A 17,670-nucleotide genomic window follows, 5' to 3' on the forward strand; every position below is an offset into this window, starting at 1 on the left:
GCCTAGATTCACACTGATGCGGTGCAGGGTTCGCAGCGTTTCCTGTGCATTTCCCACACTGCATCACAATTGCACTCCGTGCAAACCGCTGCGGGTGTTGCTGTTAACGCTGCAAAAATTTGCTAAACGCGGTGCGATTGACAGAATCAGATCGCATGGGTCTGAACTGATTCCAGTTCGGCAAAACAAGATGTATGCACCACCTTTGAATTGGTATGGTGTGATTTGAGCTATACAAAATGACTCCAATCGCATTGCAATAGAATTGCATGTGATTTGAACAGGAATGCAGTGCAATTCCTGTCCAAACCGCATGCTGTTCACAGCAACAGGTGTGAACCTAGGCTTCAACTTCTGTCCCCCTGGACAAGGGAAAATCCCCTCCCCCTCCTCGCAGTAGTATAACCCAAAGGGTTTGACTGTCCCTCAATGGACCCAAGAAAATGGGTTATTAGCGTACAAACTTTTTGCTCAGTGTGCCTTTAGGTTCATTTTGGAAGTTACCTTCCCTCTTATGAGGAATCTGTCAGAACACTGTGGATGTCTTGTTCCTACTAGGTCAGCAACCTTGCTAAATGAAAACTCTGGACAGTCTGACCACCAATATATAGTATTGGGTATGAAAGCTACTTAGCAGTCTTCTCTTTTTTTTTTTTTTTTTTTGCAGGCAGCTGAACAGGGAAGACCTCCAGAACATACAAGCAAATTCTATGCGAAGGGGGCTTTGCAGTACTTGGTCCCTATTCTGACACAGACGTTGACAAAACAGGTTAGTAGGAATGCCATTCTGAAAATTTGAGATGCCTATAGCCAACGTCTTAAGCCTTGGAGATGGAGATCTCTATCGTCCATTTTAACTTCTAATTTTTTTTTTTTTTTCAGGATGAGAATGACGACGATGATGACTGGAATCCTTGTAAGGCTGCTGGTGTGTGTCTCATGCTACTGGCTACATGCTGTGAGGATGATATTGTGCCCCATGTATTGCCATTCATCAAAGAGCACATTAAGAACCCAGATTGGCGGTACAGGGACGCTGCAGTTATGGCGTTTGGCTGCATCCTTGAGGGACCTGAAGCCACCCAGTTGAAACCTTTAGTCATACAGGTAAAACGCTTCACATATTGTGCCCAAATTGAATGCTGTGTCTGAGGATGACAAGTTCATGCACCACGCAGAACACTCTGTGTTGATTATGACTTTTCTGAAGACGGAGTAGTAAATTTACTGTTTTTGTGTAAATTGTAGTTGATTCTAGAAATGGTTCACTTCTAAGATGTAATGGTTCACTTCTACTTGTAAGATGTTTGTCAGCTCTGCCAAATGTATAAAATAACAAAATATTGGACTGCTTTTGGGAACTTCAGCATAGTTCATCTGTTCATAGAAGAGAGATTATAGTACAGACTAAATGTTTGGACACACCTTCTCATTCAAAGAGTTTTCTTTATTATATTGACTATGAAAATTGTAGATTCACACCGAAGGCATCAAAACTATGAATTAACACATGTGGAATTATATACCGTATATACTCGAGTATAGGCCGACCCGAGTATAAGCCGAGGCCCCCAATTTACCCCCAAAAAACTGGGAAACCTATTGACTCGTGTATAAGCCGAGGGTGAGATATGCCTGTCCATCCCTGTGTGTGTGTCCATCCATCCATCCATCCCTGTGTGTGTGTGTGTGTGTGTCCATCCATCCCTGTGTGTGTGTGTCCATCCATCCATCCCTGTGTGTGTGTGTGTGTGTGTGTGTGTGTGTCCATCCATCCATCCATCCCTGTGTGTGTGTGTCCATCCATCCATCCATCCATCCCTGTGTGTGTCCGTCCATCCATCCATCCATCCCTGTGTGTGTGTGTCCATCCATCCATCCATCCCTGTGTGTGTGTGTCCATCCATCCATCCATCCATCCCTGTGTGTGTCCGTCCATCCATCCATCCATCCCTGTGTGTGTGTGTCCATCCATCCATCCATCCCTGTGTGTGTGTGTCCATCCATCCATCCATCCATCCCTGTGTGTGTGTGTCCATCCATCCATCCCTGTGTGTGTGTGTCCATCCATCCATCCATCCCTGTGTGTGTGTGTCCATCCATCCATCCATCCCTGTGTGTGTGTGTCCATCCATCCATCCATCCCTGTGTGTGTGTGTCCATCCATCCATCCCTGTGTGTGTGTGTCCATCCATCCATCCATCCCTGTGTGTGTGTGTCCATCCATCCATCCATCCCTGTGTGTGTGTGTCCATCCATCCATCCATCCCTGTGTGTGTGTGTCCATCCATCCATCCATCCCTGTGTGTGTGTGTCCATCCATCCATCCATCCCTGTGTGTGTGTGTCCATCCATCCATCCATCCCTGTGTGTGTGTGTGTGTGTGTGTGTGTGTGTCCATCCATCCATCCATCCCTGTGTGTGTGTGTCCATCCATCCATCCATCCATCCCTGTGTGTGTCCGTCCATCCATCCATCCATCCCTGTGTGTGTGTGTCCATCCATCCATCCATCCCTGTGTGTGTGTGTCCATCCATCCATCCATCCATCCCTGTGTGTGTCCGTCCATCCATCCATCCATCCCTGTGTGTGTGTGTCCATCCATCCATCCATCCCTGTGTGTGTGTGTCCATCCATCCATCCATCCATCCCTGTGTGTGTGTGTCCATCCATCCATCCCTGTGTGTGTGTGTCCATCCATCCATCCATCCCTGTGTGTGTGTGTCCATCCATCCATCCATCCCTGTGTGTGTGTGTCCATCCATCCATCCATCCCTGTGTGTGTGTGTCCATCCATCCATCCATCCCTGTGTGTGTGTCCATCCATCCATCCATCCCTGTGTGTGTGTGTCCATCCATCCATCCATCCCTGTGTGTGTGTGTCCATCCATCCATCCATCCCTGTGTGTGTGTGTCCATCCATCCATCCATCCCTGTGTGTGTGTGTCCATCCATCCATCCATCCCTGTGTGTGTGTGTCCATCCATCCATCCATCCCTGTGTGTGTGTGTCCATCCATCCATCCATCCCTGTGTGTGTGTGTCCATCCATCCATCCATCCCTGTGTGTGTGTGTCCATCCATCCATCCATCCCTGTGTGTGTGTGTGTCCATCCATCCATCCATCCCTGTGTGTGTGTGTGTCCATCCATCCATCCATCCCTGTGTGTGTGTGTCCATCCATCCATCCATCCCTGTGTGTGTGTGTCCATCCATCCATCCATCCCTGTGTGTGTGTGTCCATCCATCCATCCATCCCTGTGTGTGTGTGTCCATCCATCCATCCATCCCTGTGTGTGTGTGTCCATCCATCCATCCATCCCTGTGTGTGTGTGTCCATCCATCCATCCCTGTGTGTGTGTGTCCATCCATCCATCCATCCCTGTGTGTGTGTGTCCATCCATCCATCCATCCCTGTGTGTGTGTGTCCATCCATCCATCCATCCCTGTGTGTGTGTGTCCATCCATCCATCCATCCCTGTGTGTGTGTGTCCATCCATCCATCCATCCCTGTGTGTGTGTGTCCATCCATCCATCCCTGTGTGTGTGTGTCCATCCATCCATCCCTGTGTGTGTGTGTCCATCCATCCATCCCTGTGTGTGTGTGTCCATCCATCCATCCCTGTGTGTGTGTCCATCTGTGTGTGTGTGGCCTTGTGTGTCCAGCCTACCTGTGTCCCGAGCCTCCGTCCGGTCCCGTCCCGTCCCGAGCCTCGGTCCGGTCCCGTCCCGAGCCTCCGTCCGGTCCCGTCCCGAGCCTCCGTCCGGTCCCGTCCCGAGCCTCGGTCCGGTCCCGTCCCGAGCCTCCGTCCGGTCCCGTCCCGAGCCTCCGTCCGGTCCCGTCCCGAGCCTCCGTCCGGTCCCGTCCCGAGCCTCCGTCCGGTCCCGTCCCAGGATCACCGCTCTTCGTCGGCGCCCATTCCCCTGTTCAAATGCCGCGCCTCCCTGTCTGTGATAGGCGGAACACAATTTCCCAGCAGCCTGTGTTCCGCCTATCACGGACATCGTCTCATCCTCGTCCGTAGTACGAGGATGAGACGATGTCGGTGATAGGCGGAACACAGGCTGCTGGGAAATTCAGTGTTCCGCCTATCACAGGCGGAGCCGGAGGCGCGGCTTTTGAATTATAGAATGGCCTCTGTCTGCTCGACACGCTGATCGAGCAGGCAGACAGCGATGACTCGAGTATAAGCCGAGGGGGGCACTTTCAGCCTCAAAAAAGAGGCTGAAAATCTCGGCTTATACTCGAGTATATACGGTACTTAACAAAAAGGGTGAAACAACTGAAAATATGTCTTATATTCTAGGGTCTTCAAAGTAGCCACCTTTTGCTTTGATTACTGCTCCGCACTCTCTTGGCACTTTTTTTATTATACACAGCAGTTATCACACTGGATATTTAAAAAAATAAATAAAATAAAAAAAAATTTAACTTTAAAGCTTTTACCATGATCTAGTCACCCGATGGTAGCGGCACATAGGCCATGGCCTACAACTAAAAATCCTGTGTCTACTGTATTTCACGATATGGAATTTACAGCTAAGTCAAAAGCTTATTAGCTGTACTTTGACTTCTCGTTCTGGGAATATTATCTTTATTTTTAATTTTTTCTTTTTTTTGTGGCAGCTATCTTTCTCAGAAAAGACAGTATATGCAAAGAATGTTTGCTCTCTTCCTATATAGGCACATGCAGTATTTTGAGGAAATGGGTGAATGTTTAAAAAATCGCTCTACTATTGCAGCAGTTACACGAAATCTTTTTGCTTTTTCTTATATAGGCTATGCCTACCCTGATAGAGCTAATGAAAGACCACAGTGTTGTGGTGAGGGACACTACTGCCTGGACTGTTGGCCGAATATGTGAGCTTCTTCCAGAGGCAGCAATCAATGATGTTTACCTCGTTCCTTTACTTCAGTGCCTCATTGAGGGGCTGGGGGCTGAACCCAGGGTGGCTACTAATGTGTGCTGGGTAAGTTACTATAGCTTTTGGTAAAGGTTTAATGGAAACAAGTCCTATTTCTGTTAGGCTGCTAATTGCAATGGTTTGCTTGTGTTTAAGGCCTTCACCAGTTTGGCAGAAGCTGCTTACGAAGCTGCTGATGTTACAGATGACCAGGAGGAACCAGCCTCCTACTGCTTGTCCAGCTCCTTTGAAGTCATTGTACAGAAGCTGCTGGAGACCACTGACAGGTAAGCGGTCTGGCAGGTGTAGTCTGTGTGTGGGGTGTGTTTTTTTTTTTTTTTTTTTTTTTTTTTTTACGCCATCGACCAAATCAGGTTCACTTTTAATTTCACTTAAATTGGACGCCTTTCAAACTGCTTTTATTTTTAAATTAACTGTCTTGTGATGACCAGTTCATGCACCACACAGAATCCACTGTGTTGATTATGACTTTCTGAAGACAACCTGAGCCCTTGCTGTGTAAGTTATTCTCATTGTAAGTTAAGGCTGAAGGCAGGTTTTGGAAGTGGTAACCAAGCAGGCTGGTTTACTTTTTTTTTTTTATTTTTTTTTTTTTTTTTTTTTCTTCTCCAGGCCTGATGGACACCAGAACAACCTACGAAGTGCTGCCTACGAAGCTCTAATGGAAATAGTCAAGAATAGTGCCAAGGACTGCTATCCTGCTGTTCAGAAAACCACACTAGTGATAATGGAGCGACTACAGCAAGTGCTTCAGATGGAGGTAGGAGTGGGAACATCTGCTGTGTGAGACATAACTGCTAAAAGACAGATTTTTTTTTTTTTTTATGTATTCCACCTCCTTTTTCTCTCCTAGTCCCACATACAAAGTACATCAGACAGGATCCAATTCAACGATCTGCAGTCCCTTCTCTGTGCTACACTCCAGGTAAGTCTGTTCAGCTATTCCATTCAATCAATGTAGGTGATTGGATGTCTAAAGATGACAAGCTCATGCACCACGCAGATCACTTACTGTGTTGATTATGACTGTCTGAAGACATTGTGTGGGGTGTTTTTATTTATTTTTATTTTCCTGCCAATTAGACCAACCTCATTTTTAAAGGATTTTTAAATGACCATAATGAAGTCATCAGTATATCACTTATTGATTGAAGACACCACCCTTACCCCGTTATCTGTCTGAGGGCTGATATTAATGGACTTTTTGACCATAGCCTTATTAACGTTTAGTCCAATGGATATGGCTGGGTCCTCTGCTTTTTCGGCTGAGGTTTTTACTATGGTTATTCAGTAGTTTTCCCCAGATTTCAGGCTAGGGCCACACACTGTCACGTTTTAGCGGTTTCCCCTACAATTGGTCCATAGTATCTTCTCAAATTAAAGGAGTCTGTTCCAGCTTATTGCTGTAGTGCACATCACTTTTGAAGCTTGTGCTTCCACTTCTCTCATATCGGTAGTGTTTTTGGCCTTGGGCTTTATAGGATTCCTAAGGCCTCCTATAATTCTATTGCGCCCACACACCCTCCTTACAGTTGGTGGCAAGAAAAAGTACATAACGCTGTGTAATTTGCCTTCTGCCGTAGTTTGCAATAATGATTGCTACAGTGCAGTCATACATTTCTGGGGGGGGGGGGGGGGGGGGGTGTCTGACATCCTCACAGAACCCTACCTCCCTGCCCCAGGGGAGTGCTCTGATCGCTGTCTTTTTGACAGTTGATCACAGATCTGAGTAAAGGGCTAATCCCAGCAGCTCTTTACCATGTGATCAGCTGTGTCCAATCACAGCTGATCAGCGTAAATGGCTTTTTAATGGTTATCAGCAGCCTTCTCATGCTGACAGCACATGAGAGCCGGTAAGCAGCAATCCAGTGTCTGGGTGGCACTGTAGTGGTGGTCAAATCAGTGCAGCCTCATCAATGAAACAGATAATTAAATTTTATAGCTACTTTTTTTTTTTTTTTTTCTTATCAAAGTGCTGATTTAAATGCCACCAAAAAGCGTGGTTTCAAAGAACATTTTTGTATGGGTACAGTGTTGTGTGACCATGCTGAAAGCTGAATATCGACCTGGGGCAAAGTGCCCAGTAGGCAATTGGTTTATAGGCTTCTGTCTAAACTTGCCCATGTGTGTGGTAAGAGGGAGAGAGGATTGCAAGCTCCTTGAGGGCAGGGACTGATGTGAAGCATTGCATAAGTTGACAGCCCTGTAGAATTACCTGAAATATGTGCATTGACTTTTGCTGTCCCTGGCTAGGGTGGGCATAATGCCTTCCTGTCACATTTGAGTGCTTATTTAACTCCACACCAGGAGCTTCCTTTGAATCTTTGTGTGGGCTTAACCTCCTTTTGACCTCTTATTACTAGCAAATCCCAGGGATGTTTCTGTTGACCCCACTTGTTCTGACAAGGCATTGCCTTCTGAATCTTCTCAGTGACCTCCCTGTTGAGATGTGGGGGTTTAAAACCCGTGCACCCCACTTTTTGCCTATTTGTACAAAGCATCCATTGTTTAAAAGCCCTGAATTCTGCTACAGTACTCCGTGAGAGCAAGTCTGGATGTCTCCTTGGGACTTTTTTGCCAGTTTTATCTGTTTAGCAGCCATCTGAGGAAGGTGCTGAGGCAGCTAGAAACAAACTCGTCTTTTTACTGGCATTCATAAAACTGGTAAAAGGGAGCATACTTGCATTGTGGAAGTGATCCGGGTGGTGGGATATCTGCCTTCATCACATGGCATTGGATCAGTATACAACACACTCATGGCTACTATTGGTGCTGTGAGTTTTGTGTTGAGCTTTACATTTGCTAGATTTACCACATATCATTGGCTGCCTAGGAGAGGGCTTATTACATGCAGTAGATGTCTTAGGCATTCAAACGGTAAATTGGCCCTCCCCAGTACCACAATCGCGTGGAGGGTTTGTTCTTTGTTTTTTTTTTTGTGCCTGAGACCTTCCCCTTTTTTACTCACCAAGGTTTTGTCCTGGTGAGGATAGAGCCCTTCTAATCTCAGAATAAAGTGAATTCCAAGCTTGCACAAGTTTGCTTTCTCATACCTGGCAGCTTAACTAGGGAGAGGAAGAAAACTGCATCAAGCCTTCAGTTGGCACATGCTCAAAGAACTTGGGTTGAAACCTAGTTGTGCCTTTATTGCCCACCCCTGAACCAAATAGAGATGGGTGGGTAACGTGAATGGTGTATTTTAGCGCTGCAATGGGAAAACGGAGACCTGCATACAGATCAAGGGTTTTTTCCTGAATTTTGTTTAAAGCAAAGCCATGTCTGCCAATGTACGAGACACTAGTATTACAGCATGATTCCTTCAGTATTTTCCGGTTTCTATTTTTATTTTTATTTTTTTGTCTTCCAGAATGTGCTTCGTAAAGTACAGCCCCAAGATGCACTTCAGATATCTGATGTAGTAATGGCTTCCCTACTGCGCATGTTTCAGAGTACGGCTGGTTCAGGAGGGGTACAAGAAGATGCCCTAATGGCAGTGAGCACTCTGGTAGAAGGTAAGCTGTAGTTGAGGTTAGAGGGTGTGAGGTGTATTATGAGTATTGCTTAACTATGCTTAGTCTGTGATTCTTGTTGCAAGTTTTACTTGGATGGGACTTGTAGTCAGACCATGGGTTATGTGCCACACCAATCTAGTGATTGTGCACTGACAAAATCTTTGATACAAAGGCCCTAAATAGCCCTATCCACTCTAGGTTCTGGGTTGCGTGTGTGGGGGTGGTCTTATTTAAAAAATCTTTCCAGGAGAAGTCCATTACCTATTTTACTTCACTGCCTACTTCAAGTTCCAACTGTGCATTGGCTCAGGGCTCACTAGCAGTGTATGGATAGTTTTTTTTTTTTTTTTTTTTTTTTTTTTCCCTTGATGTACATTTTGGTAACCATACCTTAATGCAATATAAGCAGGGCTAGCCTGCAATGTTTGCTGTGGTCACTGTATCCTTTGTTAAAGTGGACCTTCCGCTCATTGGAATCCCCCCCCTCCGGCGCCACAATTGGCACCTTTCATGGGGGAGGGGGTGTAGGTACCTGTACAGTACAGGTATCTGCACCCACTTCCAGCGTAGATTCTGCAGAAGGTACGCCCCTTTCCGAAGGTCCCCCGCTGCCTGCTGGGAAACACACGGATCCCAGAGACAGCGGGGACCATCCTTATTGTGCAGCGCGACTCGCACATGCGCAGTAGGGAACCGGGAAATGAAGCCGAAGGCTCCACTTCCTGATTCCCATAGCCAAGATGGCGGCAGCAGCACCGGAGAGACGATCGAGATATCGGCTTCGGGTGCCGACATCGCGGGCGCGCTGGGCGTGTAAGTGTCACTATTTTAAGTCAGCAGCTGCAGTATTTGTAGCTGCTGGCTTTAAAAAAAAAAAAAATGCGGAACTCCCGGCAGACTCCCGCTTTAAGGCCCCTTTCACAGTGGGGCGGGAATGGAGCTTTTAGCACTGCTTTACCGTTTGTATTAGCAGTGGTTTCTGGTCATGTGCTTAATCATGGATGCTTTTGCGGAGGCTGGCGGACTTTTTTTTTTTAAGTAGCCTCAGATCTGTTAAACTCTAGCACTGGTTAAACCCGGAACGGCACAAAACTGACCCAGAACACCTTGTGGCAGGCAGAGGGAGTGTGGACAGCAGCCGTACCTGGGTCAGGGTCGTGAGTCCTGCGGGGGGCCCCTCAGTCTGCGGCAGCTAGAAAGGTGGGCATTTTTTGATGCTTGCCTTGGGTGCCAAAGGGTGACAGGCGAGAGTGGGTGAGCATGTCAGAAGCTGGTGCTTCTTCCCCAGACACCCCTGTTATAGCAACCGGTTCCCCTGCACCTGCAGTGCCTATGAATGCTCTTTAGGCGGTCCTGGAATCTTTTGTTGCCAGGGTAGAAGCGGCATGCAGGAGCAAGGTGGGTAAACATTTTATTATCTTATCTTTTTATTCACGATTTATATAGCGCCAAGTTTATGCAGCGCTTTACAATGTATAGGGGGACAACACAATTGCAGTACAATACAAAAGGTACAGGAGGGCCCTGTTCGTATAGCTTACATTCTAAAGGGAGGGGATGGTGGTACAAAAGGTAATAGCTGCAGTGAATGGTTTGATGGGGGTGGCTCGGGACAGTTGGGTGGATGTGGGATAGGCTTCCTTGAATAAATGGGTTTTTGGGGATCTCCTAAAGGTGGACAGAGTAGGGGCTGAACTTCTGGGGAAAGCTCTGATTCAGACTCTGGTCCTGCTGTGACAAGCGGCCCCTGTTCTGATGTTTCAGAGGATGCAGGCCAGGACCATTCGGCATAGTGAGGATGACTGTGTCTGGGTTATCGCGGGGGAAAAACCTCTAGTTGGAGCACTTATAACAGCGGTGCAGGCTACCCTAAAGATAATGGATACGGCGGGGGCATCTGCAGAGGTGTCTGTCCATTTTGGGTCCCACAAGTCGGTTCGCACTGCTAAGGTGTTTGCATATTTTAACTTATTTTGATAAGTTCATTTACAAGAAATGTGGAAGCCCGCAGCTGGCCTTTTAAGTCCCGAGGCAGACGGTGGTGCATTACCCTTTTGAGTTTCCTGAAAAATGGACATCTCCGGTTGTTGACTCCCCCGGTATCTAGGTTAAATAAGGTAACCACAATTCCCTTGGAAAGGGTCCCCTGCTTTCAAGGACCCTGCTGACAGAAGAGCCGAGACAGTGGTGGGGTCAGCATTGCAGCCAGGTTTTCCCAGTCTGCGTGCAACTTTCAGACATATTTAAGGCCGTGCACCAATTGGTCTGTGGTGTGGCTCTGGATACGGCCCCTTTTGCTTTCTAGAGCCTCAGTATCAGCAGTGGTGCTGTGTCACTTGATTTGGCTTAAGTGCTGATCTGCAGACCAGGCATCTAAGAAAGCACAGGCAGATTTGCCCTTCCAAGGGGAGAGGCTATTTGGAGCCTCGCTGGATGACCATTAAGAATGTTACTGGGGGAAAGTACTTTGCTCTCACAGCCCAGGAAGGGTAAGGAGCCACGCCGTAGGCGGGGGCCCTCGTTTTTACGCTTAAAGGCGGCTTTTTCGTCTGCCTGGGTCGGCAGGTAAGCGTTCCCAGTCGACCCAGGGTACCTGCGGAAGGACAAAAATGTCTTTGCTTTTGCAAGCCTGCGAGCAAATCTGTTGCCAGATGAAGGTCTGCTCTGCCCGACTCTCGGGTGGGGGTTTGCAGTCCGGTGGACATCTCTCCTTTCCAACCAGTGGGTCTGAAAACGAGTTTTCCGGCTACAAGAGTGTGTGTGGGGTGTTTTTTTTTTTTTTTTTTTTTTTTTTGTTCTCTTGTCCACCAAACAGATATAGAGATCCTATATTTTCTAATTCCTCCCCTCCCCTCCTCCCCAAAAACCTTCATCTTCTGCCGGCTTGTTAGGAGGCCCTGTCTGGGGGCAGCACAGGATGATAGTGTACCAATGCCGGAAAGGTTTCAGGGATTCTACTCTGTTTGTAGTCCCAAAGAAGGAAGGGGTCCATGCGGTCATGGATCTCAAGGCCCTCAACTGCTGTGCGAAGGTTCTGGATGGAATCGGTTCATTCTGTGGTCGCTGCACTCCATTAGGGGGATTTCTCTGCGTCTTTGGACATCAAGGATGCATACTTGCATGTCCCATATGCACCCAGACATCCGAGCTTTCTATGGTTTGCAGTCGGACGAGCACTAACAATTTGTAGCTCTCCCCTTAGTCCTAGCGATGGCACCGAGGTGCTAGCCCCAATTCTGGCTGATGTTGCTACGACAACACAGGATCACAATTGTGGGTTACCTGGACAATCTTTTGAGAGCAGCCTCCGAATTAAGGGATGTGGAGATCACCATACAGACCCTCTGGGAATTTGGGTTTTGAACCTCCAGAAGTCTGTGTTGGTGCTGACTCAGCGCCTGGAGTACCTGGGGTTGATCCTAGACTCCTCAGAGGCGAGAGTTTCTCCCTTCAGATAAGCTGAAGACTCTTCAATCGGCGGTGTAATTGTTGATGTCCCACCGGTGGCTGTCGCTGTGTTTCTGCATGCGAGTTCTGGGTCTCATGGTAGCCACTATCAAGGTGGTACCGTATGCTCCATTCCACACGAGTCTTGCAAAAGGAGATCCTGTCCAAATGGGACAAATCTGACATCCCTGGATTGTCAAATTCAGGGGAGCCAGCTAGTCAGGGATTCCCTTCTCTGGTTGCTGAGGTCTCCGGCCCTTGGGTTCTGGAAGTCGTTCCTTCCTCTTCATTGGACGGTGATCACAATGGACACCAGCCTGACCGGCTGGGGGGGGGGGGGGGGGGAGTTTGGGTGTACAGTCGGCCCAGGCTCACTAGACGCAGGAAGAATCCCGCCCGCTGATCAGTGTGCTGGTGCTTCGGATGATCAGGTGGTGTCTGTCCATGATCGCAGAGGCTACAGGGGTGTCCAGTCAGACGGCGGTAGCATAGCTCAACCATCAAGGAGGGACTATGAGCTCGGCTGCAGCACTGGAGGTCACTCACATCCTACAGTGGGCAGAGCAGCGTGTCCCGGCTCCGTCAGCTGCTTACATTTTGGATGTAGAAAACTGGCAGGCGGACTACCTCAGTCGTCGGCTGCTCGACCAGGGGGAATGGTTGCTGCATCCAGAAGTACTTTGGCTCATTCGCCTAAGCTGGGGCACGCCAGATCTCTTGGCCCCTCGGCTCAATACCTGGGGGGGATTGTGGCTGGAACTCTGCTTTTAGGTGAGTTTCTTATTCAGCGTTGTTGCTTGGGTCATGACATAGTGTAGTGCAATACTGGCTGATGCACTTAATGCAGTTGAGAAAAGCAGACCTTTTGTAATCTTCCCTGTCAGTGCTAAATTGTTTTGCAACCCTCTGTTAATTTTTCTGGGTAGCTTAGTCTTTTATAGCAAAATGAAAAATAAGACTTGCTGGGTTATCCAGGGGAAAGCCTAAGGCTCAGTTCACACAGGGGCAACCCGACTTACAGCATAACTTTGCAAGGCGATTTGGAGGTGACTTGCAACATGACTTAAAGTTTCCTCCAGGACAGGCGACTGGCTGTGGCCAATCACAGAATAATCGGCTCTCTGGGAGGGGTTTGCCTGGGTAAATTTATTTTCCTGTCTCCAATATAGATGGAGATCTGACTTGGAGGAGACTTCCATTGAGTTCTATGGGTACAAGTCACCTTGTAGTACAGGAACCTTTTTCTGAAGTCTGAGTGTACATTAAGATGGATCTCATTAACTATAATGGAATTTCTGATGTCAAGCCACTTGATGTCTGACAAGTCAGATCCCAAGTCGCTATAGTGTGAACTGGCACTAAGGCTCGGTTCACATGGCTTGGGACACGGCCAGGTGACTTTTGCCATGGCCAATCAGAGCTCTCAAGGAGGAATGCCATGCCAAATAAAAAAAAAAAAAAAAAAACTGCACGGGTTCCTCCTCCAAGAGCATACCAGGCCCTTAGGTCTGGTATGGTTTTGAAAGGGAACCCCCCTACACCGAAAAAACAGCCCCCAGATCCATACCAGACACTTATACGAGCACGCTGGCCGGCCAGGAAAGGGGGTGCGGACGAGCGAGCCACACCCCCCCCCCCCGAGCCATACCAGGCCGCATGCCCTCAACATGGATGTTGAGTACAAGGGCCTCTTCCCGACAACCCTGGCCGTTGGTTGTCGGGTCTGCGGGCAGGGGTCTTATCGGAATCCGGGGGCCCCCTGGATCCTGGCCCCCCACCCTATGAGTATGGGGTACAATGTACCCCTACCCATTCACCTGTGGAAAAAAAAACACAACACACAAGGGTTAAAATAGTTTATTGCACAGCTCCGGGAGTCTTCCATCTTCAGGGGTCTTCTCGTCAGACTCCACCGCTATCTTCTGCTCTTTCACTAGCGGAGGAGCCTGGCTTTCTTCGCCGCCCTCTTCTGACTTCGGGGGTCTTGTCCCCCTCTTCGGTTCTTCTTGCTGGGCCACCGTGCCTTCTAGCTTTTACAAGCGGTGGCCCGGTCTTCTGTCACCGCTGTCTTCTCTCCTCGATGTTGCCTCGTCGCTGTCTCCGGTCACAATGGCAGGGACGCGGCGACGATGTCCCCTCCCATTATGTCAGTCCCAGCATCCTCTGGGACATCATCCGCTGATGTCCCTATATGTCGCCGCACCCCTACCATTGTGACCGGAGACAGCGACGAGGCAACACCTCGAAGAGCGGTGACAGCAGACTGGGCCACCACTTGTAAAAGAGCTAGAAGAAGATGCGGTGGCCCAGCAAGAAGAACCGTAGAGGGGGGACAAGACCCCCGAAGTCGGAAGAGGGCGCCGTAGAAAGCCAGGCTCCTCCGCTAGTGAAAGAGCAGAAGATAGCGGAGGAGTCTGGCGAGAAGACCCCCGGAGCTGTGCAATAAACTATTTTTGTGTTTTTTTTCTTCTTCTTTTTTTTTTATTTTTTTTTTCACAGGTGAATGGGTAGGGGTACATTGTACCCCATACTCATTCACATAGGGTGGGGGGCTGGGATCCCCTTATTAAAGGGGGGGGGGCCCCGGATTCTGATAAGCCTGCAGACCCTGACAACCAACAGCCAGGGTTGTCGGGAAGAGGCCCTTGTCCTCATCAACATGGGCACGTGGCCTGGTACGGCTCAGGAGGGGGGGGCTCTCGCTTGCCCTTTCCTGGCCGGCCGGGTAGCGTGCTCGGATAAGGATCTGGGGGGGGGGGGATGCAGTTTTTTTTCGGTGTAGGGGGGTTCCCCTTCAAATCCATACCAGACCTAAGGGCCTGGTATGCTTTTGGAGGGGGAACCAACGCCAATTTTTTTTTTTTTTTATAAATTTGGTGTGGAGTTCCCTTTTGAGAGCTCATAATTCTGTGAGTCACCTCCGTATTGACGGAGATCCGACTTGGAGGCGACCTCCATTGAAATCAATGGGTACCAGTCGGGTACAAGTCGGATTGAAGTACTACAGGAACCTTTTCTGAAGTCGGAGCGACTTCAGTAGTGTGCATTAAGACGGCTCTCATTCACTTTGATTTCTACATGTGCGACTTGGAAGTCGGATCTGAGTTGCCCCTGTGAATGGACCCTTTAAAACAGAATGCAGCCATTAGATTTAAGAATTTGTAAACTGTAATTTGTTTGGGTTTAATCCTACCTTCATATTTTGATTCTCTAAATTCCAGGCAGACTCCTTGGCATCAAGTGTTACTGTTTTACCATACTCTTGTTTGGATCGATTTTGCAAACAAACTTTAAATTGTCAATTGAAATGTACCTTTTTGTCCCCTTTTTTTTGTTTTGTTTTAGTGCTTGGAGCAGAATTTATGAAGTACATGGAGGCATTTAAACCTTTCCTTGCCATTGGCCTCAAGAACTATGCAGAATATCAGGTAAGATTTCCCCCCCCCCCCCCCCCCCCTGTTGGTCGCCTCTTGAGTGCATCTGCTTTTACTCCGTGGCCTTATTGAGGGGCAATACCAGAGATAATATGTAAATGAAAATCGTCATAACCGTTCCTCTGTCCTTCATTGAAGGACATAGCTTCACATTCAGGCCACAATCCTCCAATGACGAGTCCTCCACACCTGCTTGTTTTTCTGGTCCCAACAAAGTGGTCTACAGGGTGCTAGACCCACACCACCACTTTGAGGTCTGGGATGTCTATTTGCAGACCACTGTCTATCCCACTTTTGCTTAATCTCTAGCTGTCCAGCGCATTACTATGTACATCAGCACAATGGCACAGCTGGCATACAGGTATGTCCCCTTTAAATCACGGCATACTCCGTGCCTGCGGGCCCTGTGTCCGCCAGGGGCCTGGGATCATGCCAGAGTAGAATAGGGAGATGCCTTTGTAAACAAGGCATTTCCCTGTTCTGCCGAGTGACATGACGGCTATCTATTGCTCCCAGAGCAGGGATCGCTGTCATGTCAGTGGTGGTCCACTCCCCCAGTTGGAACACCTCCCTAGGACACTTAACACTAATCGCCCCTAGTGTTTAACCCCTTCCCTGCCTCACTGATCGCTGTATAAATGACAATGGTCCCAAAATACTGTCAAGTGTCGGCCATGAGAGGTGTGTGTTTTTTTTGTTTTACAAAACGGGATAGGGCCATAATAGTTACTATGTGGGTTGTAGGCCATCTTTTAGGTGATTGACACTAGCATGCCCTAAGACAAAGTGCACTCCCTATAACCCCCCCAACCTACTGGGAGTACCTCCATTTTCGCCAGTGTCTAAGGTATTGGTCACGAGTGAAGCTGTCCACTGGAGAAATCCTTGCTGGGGCTAGCCATGCAGCTGGATCCATTCAAAGTGTCTTTTTGGTCGAATTGAATGGTACCTGGGCCTTGTATACAAAGTCTTGCCTGTAACGCGTCTTTTTAGAGAGCTGTGAAATTACAGGTCCAAGATTGTTTCCTCGGATACCCAGCTCCTGAAGGTTTAACAGAACCCACCAAAGGGTGAAGATGGATATTTACCACAGTTTTTAGAAGAAAAAAAAATTTTTTTTTTTTTTTTTTTACATTCTTATGAAAGTCTCCTTTTAAATTTAGTAAGTGTTTTGTAATACCTATGTGTCACCACTGGGGGGCAAACCCTTACAACATTTTGGCCTACAGGTAAGCCTAGATTAAGGCTTACCTGTAGGTCCAAGAAATATCTCCTAAACCGCTGTCTACGGCGCAGGTGCACTGAGCGCGGCACCCGTGCGCATGCGCGGGAGTGACGGCTTCGCTGAATCAGCGGTGACGGAGCAGCGAGACCGACCGAGATGATGGATGCGCCAGACTACAGGGGACAGCGGGGACTTCGCTGGCTCCTGTGTCAGGTAAATGACATAATGCATAGTAGTCCATTTATGCTTTACCTTTGCAGGGAATGAAAGAGGAAGTAAACTCATCAGGGTTTACTTCCTCTTTAACACTGCAGCCCTTGTGTTTATTACTAAGGTGGTTTTTGCTTCAACCATTTTAAGCTTGGAGCAAAAAATTGATGCTTTTAAAAGGGAAGTTCCCTTTTTACCGGTTAAAGTTTAAGCATTTTTCTTAATGTGCTTCAGTGTCCAGAGACTACTGCCTCCACCATCGGGTTCAAGAGGTAAACCTTGGTCAAAAAAGGACCTGGAGGAAGAAACCCACAAAACACAATACTAAAGCCTCCTTGTGAAGGTGTTCCCCCGCTCGCTTGAGTGGGGGGGGAGAGAGGCTTCTACAGTTTTCAAAGATAAATTCTTCTGGGGCTGAAGTGGTTAATTTTCTTTGCCGACTGCATGTGTTTTTTTTTTTTTTGCATTGGATTCTGAGCCTCATGGTGGCCTCTGCTGAAGCTGTCGCATATGCATAACCTTATGCCAGGCATCTACATAGGATTCTGAACAAGTGTAAGTTCCTGGGTCACTGAATCAATTAATTCACCTGATCAGGCATACTCAGCTCAGCGACTGTGCTCATCCCTGCTGGCCAGGGTGTAATTTCTCCCCTTTAGTTGGCAGAGCGTAACCATGGATACCAGCCTTTTTGGCTGGGGTAAGTGTGATGGTTTCAATGTCTGTCCAGAGATTAAGGAATGTTGTGTTCTCTTATGGCGGGGACACAAAATTCTGCAGTTCAGAAGTGACCTGAGAGGCACTGGTGGTACAGCTTTGTTTAATGAACTGGGGAATATTTTATATATATATATATATATATATATATATATATATATATATATATATATATATATATATATATATATATATATATA

General features: G+C 47.8%; 1 protein-coding gene across 1 annotated transcript in view; it reads left to right on the top strand.

Annotated features, from left to right (window-relative positions):
- KPNB1 (karyopherin subunit beta 1) overlaps positions 1–17,670 on the top strand; it is a 54,068-nt gene that overhangs the window by 23,070 nt on the left and 13,328 nt on the right. Inside the window, exons 9-16 of the mRNA XM_077459723.1 lie at positions 668–769; positions 883–1,107; positions 4,779–4,970; positions 5,061–5,191; positions 5,538–5,685; positions 5,779–5,850; positions 8,293–8,437; positions 15,230–15,312. Of these exons, the coding sequence (XP_077315849.1) occupies positions 668–769; positions 883–1,107; positions 4,779–4,970; positions 5,061–5,191; positions 5,538–5,685; positions 5,779–5,850; positions 8,293–8,437; positions 15,230–15,312 (1,098 nt within the window). The remainder of the gene's footprint in view (positions 1–667; positions 770–882; positions 1,108–4,778; positions 4,971–5,060; positions 5,192–5,537; positions 5,686–5,778; positions 5,851–8,292; positions 8,438–15,229; positions 15,313–17,670) is intronic.

The sequence above is a fragment of the Lithobates pipiens genome, unplaced genomic scaffold (assembly GCF_037356315.1).
Source record: "Lithobates pipiens isolate NorthernLeopardFrog02 unplaced genomic scaffold, aLitPip1_a1.2 Scaffold_28, whole genome shotgun sequence".
Taxonomy (NCBI): Eukaryota; Metazoa; Chordata; class Amphibia; order Anura; family Ranidae; genus Lithobates; species Lithobates pipiens.